Raw genomic sequence first — 13,515 nt, 5'->3', positions numbered from 1 at the left:
CAATGATTATGAGCAACCATAACTATACCATAAGCTATATGTTTAGAAAATAGCTTCTTTTTAAAGTTGTATCATTTTTTTAATGGATTGAAGATGGAAATTTGGCATGTTTTTTGAAAATTTATTGTTAGATTTTCAATTATAATCTCAAAAAGTAAGCAAAACAAAGTCTTTTTTTTCATGTCAATTTTTGTAAGAAATGTGTAAAGTGTCTAAAATATTATCGTTTTTTGGTAGTGTTGTATGCATGCGTACACCAATTTTTAAAAAGAGGTAAAAAAATTGAACTTTTTTGATGGAATCTTTGAAAGATGCCAAACGTTTCTCATTTTTTGGAAATTTTACCTATTTTGTCTACAGCAGTGTTATGACTGATTTTGGCTCATTGTATTATTATTTATGCATATAGGTTATGCAGTGTGATAATGGTATTGTGATGTTGTAATCAAAGTATAAATAGACTCACTGCTTACACAGTTTAGTCTTGAAGATTGCAAGCTTGTTTCTACACTAATAGAGACAGGTTCTAGGCTAGGATATAGTTGAACCATTTAATGTATCACTTTATCAACATATTATTGGGTGCCTCATCTCTATCTTTGCAATGTGAGGCCATATATTCAGTGGATCTACGAGTTGACGTGGTTTATGCACAGCCCCAAAAGTAAGCATTAGCAGGTGCCAAGTGAGTATTTTGATACTTGTAGGACAATCTGTCCCTTGGGCTATTCTATGCTAAGGGGAGTGGTGTTTAGCTGCATGATTTAATGATTCTGATTGGGCTAGATGTTATGACATGAGTGTCCACTACTAGATTTTTCTTTCATCTTGGTAATTTATCATGGCTCAACAAAGCAATACAGTGACTATGGAGTATGTATGGCGGCTTAGACACCTTTAGATAGATCTTGGTGCTGGATATAGTAGACCCCCCACCTTTATCTTCACTGATAGGCAGAGTGCTTTGGCCATTGTGAAGAACTTAATTTTTTATACTCGCATAAAGCACATTGAGGTGCATTATCATTATGTCAAGGAGAGGCTTAATGTAGGAGAGATTAGCATGGCTTGTGTCTCAGCACACAACAATGGGGTAGATATGTTCATGTAGTCTCTCTCACGAGAGAAGTTCAATGTTTTTTATAAAGCTTTGAGCTTATTTCCATTTGGGGATTGATCAACCACATGATCCCAATACGTATTCACATCATCATCACTACATGGGGATTTGTAAAGCCATTTATGTGGTAGTGATGTGTAGATGTAGGAGGCTACTAATGGGCTGGGGTACTTCTTCCCTCATTAGGAGGCTTTTTCCCCGAGCATATGTACACACTCTTACGAGTGAGTCTAAGTGACCTTATTGTGTCACTTCACTTGTATTTCACTTTAAGACCATATTAGGGAGTTTGGAAAAATCCCATTACTTTGGAAATTTGCTTTTCAATATACTTTTTGGTTTATCTTGAGCATACCAATTCCAAAATTATCGGAGAATGTGGATTTAGAATCTACTCTTCAAGATCTTTCTAATGATATGTCACATGAGGGTGTTTTGACAAAATCTAAAAAGGATTTACCATGCCCCCCCCCTTTTTTGATCTTGCAAAATGGGAATTGGGATTTTTCTAAACTCCCTAATATGTTCTTTTTGAGTGTTGTGCTTCTCTCTATCTCTACTTGCTTGCTATATTTGTGTGTGAGTTGCTACCTTTGTCTCCACCCAAGCGTTTACACACTCTTATGAGTGTGTATGACCTTATCATGTAACTTCACTCTTTCTCATCAATCTAGTTTGAGTGTTATGCTTCTCTCTATCTATGCTTGTTGCATATGTATGTGAGTTGCTATATAATCATTTTATTAATTAAAATTCACTTCTACATAAAAAATACTCATAATGAGAGCCGGCATCATGGAACACACAAATGTTTTATTATTTTTATGAAAAGAAAGCTTTGCTCATGAGGCAAAGTGTTTTAGGCTATCGAAAGAATCTAACTAGAGCAAGATCTTAATAATTCTTAGACTTATAATTAAAAAATTTAGCAATTTATTAAAGAATTCATTTCTCAATTCTCATATTGATGAAGGTAAAACATAATGCCTTTTAGGAACATGACCATACTTGTGCTATGCCATCCTTAGATTAGACTGGAATACCTCACTACATGCCTTAGAAATGGCATATTGAGTTGGTACATACAAGTTTATAAAATTAAACAACCATAAAACTTCCATCAAAATATAAACTTCTAAGAGGATGAGATCAAAGTGGGTTTTCTCTTGTTTAGTGTGTTGATAATAGAAAGGTCAATTCACGATAAGCAAGGTTAAAGCAATCCCTTGATGACCTTGGACTAGCACCAGCCTGCAAAGTCAAATGAGATCTTATTATTTTGATTTCCACATCAAATCAACTTACACAAAGATTTAATCTATTATAAAAATATAATATTAATGAGATCTAAGCAAGAGGTTCAATTAATTGTTGCTCTAAGAGATTACCTATAGCAAGCTTAAACAATGCTTCAAATCTAAAAAGTGTACATCAATCTCTTTTAGACATGAATAATGGCAAACAAATGTTATAAACTACAAAATAAATGGGTTGTTAGGGCAAGTAGATATATTCCTAAATAAATTACATAAAACGTGGGTGGTTAAGTGGAAAGGTAATATATTCCTATAATTAAATGTAGTACTTGGGAATCCAATTTGGAGTTACTTGTGTAATTTAAGACAACACATGAATAATGGTAAACAAATGTTATAAGCTATAGAACAAATGGGGGGTTAAGGGGGGTAGGTAAATATATTACCTATAGTTGAATGTACTTCGGAATTCAATATGGAGTTACTTAATTAGGGGGCAAGTAAATGTATTAGCTATAATTTAATATAGTACTTGGGAATTCAATTTGGTGTCACTTGTTTACAAAAGAGTCTATCTTGCAAAAAGTAGTGCTAAACAAAACTTTGTGACAATTGGGTTAAGGTTGCAGAAGGAGTTTTCCTGTAATTTAATTACTCTCTAAAGTAGTCATCAGGTGAGGAGATGTGCTAAGAAGAGTGCTAGGAGGAGATACTTATCCGTTCACTTAGCCAACCACTAGGATGAAATGAAAAATTATTCACTTTTTAATAAATATACTTTGAAGAAAAATAATATAATGAGATATTATATCAGTGGAATATATGTGACATAGTAACCATGTGGACAAGATAATACAATCAATCAAAATCACTTTGATGTTAAGGAAAACCATTGTCTTAAGTATTATATCTATAGAGCGAAAGCAAGTCACTCTAACAAAAGATGATTGTAGTTCATCGTGCTCAATGATCATCATAGCTAGTTTAGCCCAGGAAGAATATACTTTCAAGCTTTGAAGTGTAAGATGGAACATTGCATTCTTACCATTAACCTTGACAATACCAATGGGACACAGCGCTCAAGTAGCTAACATGAGAAACAAGTTAAATTAAGCTGTCTAACTTGCATGCAATTTTGAGCTTGTAATCCAATCTTTGAAGTAAAAAAATAAAAGAAAATGCAAGTGATGTACCATATAACCTTGTGACATTAAAGAACTTCTTGCTATCTTACATAATCACAAATGAAGCTTCCTAGTTTTCATGAAAAATCCTCTCTCTCCCTCTTTCTCTCTCTCTCTCTCTCTCTCTCTCTCTCACACACACACACACACACACACACACTCTCTCTCTCTCTCTTTCTCTCTCTCTATCTTTCTTTCTGATCTCTATCTTTCTTTCTCATCTCTCACATGAAAAATCCTCTCCCTCGCTCTATACACACACACCACACCCACATTAACAAAGAGAGAGCACACCGAAGGCATGAAAGGGTAAATAATGAGCATTTGTTGGGTTTACCTTTGTATGTATCGAGTAATTGACCTTGTCATGAGTGGATGAGATGTGGGCATTTATCACCTCTAAGTTGTTGTTCAAGAGAGAGCCCACGACAGTGGCTAGCTGCAAGTTGGGGAGTTTTGGCATGGAGATGGTGAATAATCCAGCGGAGCCACTGACATGGAGTTCCACAAGACCGACAGGGTCCCTTATATCAAAGCAATAATTATGGGTCGCAGATTCAAGTGAATTTGTATGAGGATGTAAGGGCGATTCTCTAGATTGGATATCATTTTTGCATGGTAGATCATCATCAAGCTTCCTTGCTGATTTCTTCTTGAGCAGTAGCTTCCTTTTGGCAGTCTCCAGCATCTGTATTTTGGAAATAGTCGCCTCCACAATGGTTGCTTTGTCCGCCTTAATTAACAGCAAACCAGAAACAGTTTTTTAATTTGGTTTTTTCACATGCTTTGTATCTTAAACATGTCGAAGAGCCAAATACAAAACTAATTACTTAGACATTCCTGAAGAATTGATTTACTCACCCAGCTGATAAACACTGCTCCTAGACTTTGATGATCAGCTCTAATTAACTAATAATGCGATATTTTGAAAGCGCCTAGTTTGGCATAATTTTTAAGATAAATATCAATAATCTTGGGTATTTTTCATATTTCAGATTTTCAAACGATAAAATCTGAGCAAATGCAGGGCGCAGACGTAATTAATTCAGCTAGTGGAAGCTGGGTTGATGATAAGAAAGATCTAGCAGAAAAGAAAAGAAAATCACAAAGATTAAAACATGGTATATGATTCAACCACCTTGGGCAAGCCCAGCAAACTTTGTAGGTTGTCATATAAAATGCGCATCTTCTTTCTTCTCTCCCTTTCTGTAAAAATGTGAGCATGCGAGTCACCATCTAGCTGCTCAACCTGCACATTTAATCTCTGCCTCTTGCATGAAATCATCTCTGAACCGTTCTTCTCGCCACCTTTTGCAGCTAACTTCAAGCATTCGCCATGACTGTGTTTGCCTTGATCTTTTGCATCATTATCTGCTAAACTGGCTTGAATATCTAGTTCTGCATTAATGATGTAATCACCACTGCCTAAGGACAAATGAGGGCTTTCCAATTGTTCAGAAGATTTCATGGAGCCAATTGATTCCATTGACACACTATTGGTAGAAGAAGACTCTGATTTCATGCCCATTTTCAGCAAATCAAGAGCTACTATATCATGGAAATCAGGCAAGGCTGCAATATTGTTGATAAATATATTATTATTATTATTATTGCTTTTTGGGGCATTGACATCATTGCTGCTCATATTGGGCCCTTCTGTAATTTCCCAATTATCAAATTCTTCCACCACATTCCTGGGTGCTTCTTCTTCTTCTTCTATGAGCTCCCAATCCATCCCTTCAAACAAAGCCAGGTTATGGGGTTGATGGTGGGGTGTGCTCTCCATTTTGAAAGAAATTAATCAAAGAAATTAATAGAACAGCAAAATGGGCTCTTGGGGTATAAACAGAATGTGCAATCATTTAATCAAAATCACCCCTAGATTCAAACATCAAATAACCCCTACTAAGAATTGAACTCAAAATAATGGGTGATAAAGCTGGGGTTTGTCTTCCAGGATATGGACCCGAGTTCGAACTCTGATCGCCGTCCTATCATGAAATAAAATTCTGGCTCTTAGAGTGATGATTGCTCACTATCATTGCACGGGCTATAATAGAGTATGATTGGCTTTTTGGAGCACTCAATCAATCCACCACAGACTATAAAAAACGAGGACTAATTGGGCTCTTTAGCAAGTATTTTGCAAGGGCCTTCCACCATCAGTAGAACAATGGAATAATTGTAGTTATTTGAATGATATAATTGAAAGGATCTTCAACCAATATATGGTAATTAGATTTCCCTGGTGTAATCAAACAAAGGTTGTGTGATAACTCATGAAATTAGAAAGGCTGGGATGCAAATTAGAGGGGAGAAGGTCATAAGGAAGGGGCTTTAAATTATCATCATGGAGATGCACTTATGCTAAAGGATATTTAGCTAATAATATGGATCCGCGAGGGGGTTTGGTGGAGATCAGAAACCTATGAAGTGGGTTTAATTGAAGAGTACAGAGGAGGAGGGAAGGGTGTGGTTGGGGAAGCCATATATATATATATATTAACGTTATAGGAGGAGGAGGAGGAGGAGGAGGAGGAGGAGGAGGAGGAGGAGGAGGAGAGACCACAGAAGAGGGGGTTCATCTCTCTGCATTTCGAAAGGTTCCGCACGATAAAGTAAGATAACGTCTGCACCAAATGATTAGAAAGACTGTATTCAGAGAGAGGAAAAAAGAAAGGAGAAATTTAAAAATACGGCAAGCCTAAAGTACACACACAATTCAATCAAACAATTCTTAGGTTATTGCTTCGGCTATTGTGGGCGTTAAAAAGCTGGAATTGTTGGGCGATTTTGCGCGCATGATGAGAGAGAGAGAACCCTAAACTGACTTGCAGTGGCCTTGGGAGCATGAATGTGTGCAAGAAATTCTGTTTGCGAGGTACTACCTTACTACGTTGATATTAATGTATCGATTGGAATGATACTATTTAGGAAAATATGGGTTGGTTACGGGATTTGTTTGTTTTGCATCATGGGACTGTAACGGCCGGAAAGACGTGAGAGAGGATGGTATGATTCCTGCAACAAATTGTGAGAGAGAGAGACGATGGTATGAGAGAGAGAGAGAGAGAGTGTGCGCGTCTGTTTGTGTGTGTGCGCGCGCGCGTGTTGCGTGTGTGTGTGAGAGAGAGAAAGAGATCAGAGTTCGTGTGTGTGAGAGCGAGAGAGAGAGAGAATGTGTGTGTTTTGTCGACAGATGTGTGTTTGCAAATTGAGTGTGTGTGTGTGAGAGAGAGAGAGTGGTGGGCGTTTGGAGCGCATTTTTCCGTTTTTGGCATGTTAGGTACGGCATATGACTCATAGTTTAATAATCCACCAAGTTCATGAACTTGCAACGCTCCCCCTATTGCACTGCCCTCAAATCCTGCTCAAATCCAAGCCCTCCATTCGCTCGGATCTACCATCTCTCTCACTATCCAACTCCAACTAATCAATGGATGCACTCGCCTTCTCACACAATCCACCTCATTCTTAAAACACTTATTTGCTCATTGGCCTAAGCCTTGGACATGGAATTCATTAAACCATGCTCATAGTTTCAGACCTTGCATTGATCACAACTTGCCCATGATGTGTATTAGGAAATGGGCTCTCCTAGAACTGCACTCAGAATATCAACGGCCCATTCTCTTGGGCCATATTGCACAATTTAGACAAACCACTCACCCCACCCTAGTAAAGCTCTAGTGGCTACACTGAAACTTCTATTCATGAAACCAACTCAATAGCAAAACAACCAAGGCATTGAAATGGAATATCAAATTTTAACCTTGGACCTGGACGTGTCAATAATGGTCAACATAAATTTGATATATTTTGAAGGTAGTGCTTTGATTTACTTATAGTTATTTAAAATTAAGCAAAATTTAGTCTTTTGTGAGAATTAAAATGTAGATTTCTACTCAAAAAAGATATTTATTTTCAATATTTGAAAGGGAATATTTCTAGGTAGTCTAGGTCAATTACCTATTTTACTCACAATTGTGTTAACCTTACGATAAAGAAAGTTTTATACTTTTTCAATTTAACAGAATATCTAGAAAAGCTGGTTTGGGTGGTTGGAGAAGTGCATGAGTTCTTTCTCATGAAAAGGGAGTTGTGTCTTTCTTTTTTTCCTCTCTTCCACTTTCTTGTTTCTTGCCTTCTTCTCTATCTTTTGCAAACATGTCTCCTTTTAGTGATGGAGAGAGAGAACAAGATCAAGAAACTACCATAGCTTAGTGTTTGTGTGTGTGTGTGTGTGTGTGTGTGTGTGTGTTTTGAGCATAATCTTGTGTTACCTTCTTAATCTCCTTCCCAAAGCTTAATCTCCTTCCCAAACCTTAAAGCTAAGCTTTTAGCATATCCTTTGCTGGATTTTTACCTAAACATTGGACTACAAGGAGGGAGTTTAATTAGTGCATTCACCACAGGAGGAAGCAAGCTTTGGAAGGTGTGCAAAGAAGAGGTAACAAACTTTCAATTTTTAGCTTTCAAAAAGGTATAGAATTTTTTCAGTTTTCATTAAGAATGCAGAAAATTTAGTTTTGTGTTCAAGAAGTGCTTTAGTGTTTCAAATATGTGGAAGGGATTGCTTTAAGAAAAAAAGGTGATTCATCCTGCATTAGATTGAAATTTTGGGGCTAAATTTTATCTAAATGTTCCAAGTTTAGTTAGAATATGGCTTTAAATTCTTTGATTTCTAGAAAGTGAAAGAGTTCAAATCTTACACCCAATTTCAATTTGAGGCAATTTGATATTCAAGGAGGAAAAATCATGAAGTTCTTTTGCCATTCATGGCCATTCACAATAAAAAAGAACCAGGACAAGAAGGCCACTTGCCTTTAGTGTGGAGCCTATGTAAGCAAAAGCAATCTCTCCAGCGAAGACGACACCTATGGTTCAAGCAGTGTACAATTAGCAAGATGGAAGGCTCGGGATAGCTTTATAGAAAGAAGACGAGGTGTGTAGTAACCATGACAAGCGGTGAGTGTTGTGGCAAAATAAAAGAAGGTGGAGGGGCATTGCAGAAGATAAGGTTTAATGTTTTAACCTTAATTACAAAAGAGTTTAAAAAAGCATGGTGTGAATGTCCTCTACAAGAGCTGTTCATATGCAAAGTGTTCTCAAAGCTAAATTTTAGCATTTCTTCACAAACATGGTGGCCAAAGTTCTGAGTGGGAAGTTGGGGATTCATAAAATTTTCCAAGGAGATGTTAAAAAAAACTGTGCAAACACACTAGGCTCTCAATAAAATTTTTGAGGCTTAGTAGTTATTTTTTCTTTTTCAATTAAAAACCAAAGAAATGAAGATCACATGGGTGGGTGAGCCTTAATGCTTTATCTTATGTTTGGGAGTTGTTATAGCCATATGATTTTGGGTTTTAGTGGTGCCTTGATATGGAGTTTGAAGTTTTTTTTTTCAGGGATGTTTGTTGGGTTTTCTCAAGGGCAAGGTGTCGTAGTTGTTGCTTCCTTATCATTTCATGAGTTGGAGTAGGTGCATAGAGAGTTGAGAGATGTGGAGTGAGGAGAGTTTGGAAAGTGTGATAAGAAGAGTTTGTGTGCTTTCAATGGAAGTTCTTCATCGACATATTGTTCACAGGAGCTCATAAAGCAAGTGTGGGAGGAATGGACCTCTAATTTTGGCACCAAAATTAGCAATTTCAAAGTGTTCTTCATCGACAAATTTAATATTTTATGATTTGAATCAAGGAATTTATTAGCTTTTGTACTTAATTTGATATATCTTTTGTAAAATGTGATTGGCTTTAATAGCGGGTCTGCAAATTTGTAAAAGCCAATGCACATTTAAATATGCTCATTTCTTTGGTAGCATGTAAGGACAAACTTTTTCAAGAAATTAAAAAAAGGGAAGTTGTAGTCGTGTGATTTGGGGGGAAAGTGGTTGTGGGAAGTTGTAACTTCTCTCTTCCCTTTATCTCTTCCTTCTCACATTTTTTTTCCTCTCTCTCAATTCGGCACAACTCTTGGTGCTTGTCTCTCTTGTGCTTTTCTTGTTTCTTGCATCTATCAGGGAAGAAGAGAGTGAGAGTGAGGATGGTGAGGATGATGACATTACATGTGTGTCGGGTTCTTTGTGAGTGAGTGGGCTATTTTCTTGGTAAGAGAGGGCAATTTTCATGTTTCATGGTGAGGGGCTAAGCCCTGAGCATAGACTTTGCTGCCTAGTAACTGTGGATTTGTGCTCATTGGGGGAGATGGGTGAGAGCATTTCACCATTCTTTTATGTGTGTGTATAGGAGATGTGATGTGTGTGTGTGTGTGTGTGTGTGTGTGTGGGATAGAGAGAGGGGGGATATTTTTTAATTTTCTTGCTTTTTAATTGTTTATTTAAATCCAAGTATTCAATCATTCATGAGTGTATGTGTTTGTACATAGGGGGTATTTCATTACAATGTCAAATTTATAAATGAGGTTTAAGGCTTCCAGCTTACTCTTGTTGGCTCAATGAGAGAAGGCAAAATATTCCTTGCCTATCCATGGCGACAAAAGATTTGATGCCACCACACTACCATCTTTTCTAGAATGCTTGATTGATATTTGGCCTTTGAGTTCAAGCAAGTTGGCTTGTGTATGTGAAGAATAAATGTGAATGTGTATGTGAAGAATGGATATGGATGTATGTGAAAGAATGGATGTGGATGCATATGAAAGAATGGATGTGGATGCGTATGTGAAAGAATGGATGTGGATGTGTATGTGAAAGAATGTGATGTGATGTAAAGAGACATGATGTGACATGAATATATGTGGATGTGAAGTGATAGATATGAATGTATGGATAGATGTGGGTAGTCGTATATGTGAACGATTGGATAGATGTGGATGAATGAGATGAGATGTGTATGAATGAGATATGATGTGGGTAGATGTGATGGATGTTATGTGGATAGAATCTATGTGATGGGATGGTGATGTGAATGAATGAGGTATGATGTCATGTGAATCAGGATGTGAATGAATGATATGGGATGTGAATGGATGAGATGTGATGTGATGTGAATCGGGATGTAAATGAATGAGATGTGATGTGAAATGGATGTGATGTAAATTGGGATAGATGTGATGTGAATGAATGTGATGTGATGTGATGTTAAACGGGATAGATGTGAATGAATGTGATGTGATGTGAATGGATGTGTTGTGAATGAATGTGATGTGATGAGATGTGGATATGGGTAGATGCGAGTGGATGAGATCTGATGAGGATAAATGAGGAAAGATGTGATGAGATGAAAATGATGTGATTGGATGAGAATGGGAATACATATGAAATGGATGTGGATTGATGTGGAACAATGTGGAAAGACGAGAGCTTGTTATAGAAACTTTATTTATGACCTTTTTTTAAATGACTGTTTTATGTCAAGAATGCTGGGAAAGCATTTTGATCGTATTGTGAATGAGGTCGTGGAGACCTAACTGATAAAGTTAGAGTAGCTGACCGAGAGTCAATGGAGGACGTCTCGCATAGCAAGGTCGATCGAGGTCTTGACCAGCCTCGGTTCGATTTAAATGGTGAGCTTCTGGTACGGTGGATGAGGGACCAAGGAAGCCGCTAGGTGACCAACGAAGGGTCCTAGAGGGTGCTGACCATACGGTGCTCGGGCTCTGGGTCACCAAAGATACCCACATGTGCGTCGTGGAAGATATTGAAACAAGGAGTAAGAGTTGTTTTCTGAATTCGGGCATGGATCTGGTTGATTGACCTTTCTGGTCCTCAACAGATGAGTCCATGGCTCTTTTATATGGATCTGTTGGTTGATCTTGCTGATCTTCAACGAAGATTCGATTTTGATGTGAATATATTGCCGGGTACTATGAGCTAGGAACTATGGAAAAGGCCCCTGAGTGGATAGGTGGTGAGCGTTCTGGTTGTTTCCAATGATGCCATAGGTACACCGATGAAGGAAAAATTGGAAATTAGGATTCAATCGGATATTTTGGAGGATTATGATCAGTGATACTATAGTTTCATTAAAAGATTGTTTTAAAGAGAGCTGAATCTGTGAAAAAGCAATTTCATATTGGGTGTGTAAGTGGTGTTACTAGTTCGAAGTTTGCATGAATATCCGGTTAGGGAGCTTGGGAACTATTTTCCCTGATACCCGGGATAAAACCTAACCAAATTCTTAAATAATGGATCCCATCACTACAGTGGTTGGGCGGTTGGCTAACCCACGGGATTAGATGGGGTTAGGTTGGATTGATGGATCCCTAAAATGAGACTCAATTTTGTTATGGTACGATAGATGAAGTAAATCCCAGATAAAAATTGTTCTATGGCAACGGCTGTGCCTCTCAATGAGAAAAAAAACGTTGGTCTCTATGATCCAAGTGCAAGTTTTTTTTTCTTGATCTGACTATGGGACTTACTAGCTTGGTCAGATCATTCAGTTACTTAAGGCTCTTGACTACGTTAGAGTAAAAATATCCTGGAGGAATCGCCGTGCTTTCCGGGCGAGGGAAGTTTTTCCGGGTTCGGTTTTGGAAGAACCGAGGGATTAGTCTCTTGTCTGGATATACGTGGGCGAGGCCCCGAGTGAGGGACCCTGCCCCGTGCAAGAAGTGCTACTTCCGCTGCTAGCACCCCATAATCGTTGCGCGGTGGGAACATGGATCTTTCAGTCTTAGATATGGAGTTGAGTAGGAGTGTTGAGATGTCAATCTCAACACGAGCTAACACTTTTGACGTGCCTAGGTGACCATTCCACCTAGACTACACCTCTCTAGTCCGACTAATTTATGGCATACTTATCTTGCCAGCTCAATCCTTATACATAATACTTAGCATGTTCACATTATGGACTACTTGTACATAGGACTCCAATACTTATGTTGGTTTTCACTTATCTTTTGTAGACCTCTTTTAAGAAGCAAAAAAGTAGAAGAAGATTTCAGCCTTCCATCTTTATGTGTGTCTTCTCCACATTATTGTGAGTGTGTGTATGTGTGCGTGTGTGTGTTAACAAACATGATCCTCAATTGAGACATTAATAAGTGTCATGACACGGCACTATAAAAGTTGTAAATTATGAGATATTGGCCACCCAAGGCCTAGCAAGTGAGTTTTGGGTGCCCAAGTGTGAATAAGGGCCAAATGTATATAAGGAATTTTCTCATAATGAATAAGGGCCAAATGTATATAACGAAAAGACACAACTTTATTCTATAGAGAGCTCTCCCTTGTGTCTTGAGAGAGATTGAAGGAGTGAGAGCATTCTAGCATTGTGCCTCTTTTATGCTTATGTGATTCATGCTTGTGTGAGAGAGTGATTGCCTTATGTGACAGCGTGGAGGTGGATCTTGGAGGTTGGAGCTTGACAAGTAAGCTTGGAGCCCTCAAGGGACTCAAGTTCGAAAGCATTGGTAGTAAGTACCCTATGACAGTTGTGATCTATTGTTCATCCTTTAGGTGAATGTGTAGAGTTCCCTCTTGGTGGTGAGGTAGCCCATAACACTGCGTGCTTGTGAAAGCTCAAGCTCTCTATCTCTCTTCTCCCCTAATATTTCAACTTGTCGAGTAGGAACCATATCCTGACCGTATTATTCAAGAGCCAATCATAGTGCTTGTGAGGGAACCTTAGAGCTTAGCCATGATCATACTTATAACCATTCTCAAGAGGCCTCAAAAAGAGCTAGTTCTAGAGCCTTTGCCTTTAGAACTTGCTAGAGGTGTTTGAAAAAAAATTGCAGTGGAACCTTCTTGCCTTAAGCTAGAGTTACCCTAGAAATATCACCTAGCGATGTGAGAAGCCTTGGTTGACACCCTAGTCATAATATTTTGTCTGAGAAGACGTGTGCACCTCACTAGGCCACCACCCCTTACACCATTTGTAGCTACTCAAATCATTTATAGAGATCCAAAACCTTGTCATTGGTGGACATGAAGACCAATCCCTAAACATCAACCTCAACAACCCTTCTAGAGAGGTCACCAAAAAGGAGT

At 38.1% G+C, this 13,515-nt stretch overlaps 1 protein-coding gene across 1 annotated transcript; it reads right to left on the bottom strand.

Annotated features, from left to right (window-relative positions):
* Nucleotides 1-2,179: 2,179 nt before the first annotated feature.
* Nucleotides 2,180-5,081, bottom strand: LOC147625595 (uncharacterized). The gene is made up of 3 exons (XM_086817802.1): nt 4,699-5,081; nt 3,898-4,293; nt 2,180-2,371 (listed from the first exon to the last, which is right to left on the bottom strand). Exons 1-3 carry the CDS (start codon nt 5,044-5,046, stop codon nt 2,291-2,293), a joined length of 825 nt encoding a protein of 274 aa, XP_086673928.1. The 5' UTR covers nt 5,047-5,081; the 3' UTR covers nt 2,180-2,290.
* Nucleotides 5,082-13,515: the final 8,434 nt, after the last annotated feature.

Source organism: Cibotium barometz, chromosome 23 (assembly GCF_041138505.1).
Source record: "Cibotium barometz isolate CiBa-2024 chromosome 23, ASM4113850v1, whole genome shotgun sequence".
In the NCBI taxonomy this organism is placed as follows: domain Eukaryota; kingdom Viridiplantae; phylum Streptophyta; class Polypodiopsida; order Cyatheales; family Cibotiaceae; genus Cibotium; species Cibotium barometz.
The sequence above is the reverse complement of the archived record's forward strand: the minus strand, read 5'-3'. Positions and strand labels throughout refer to the sequence as shown.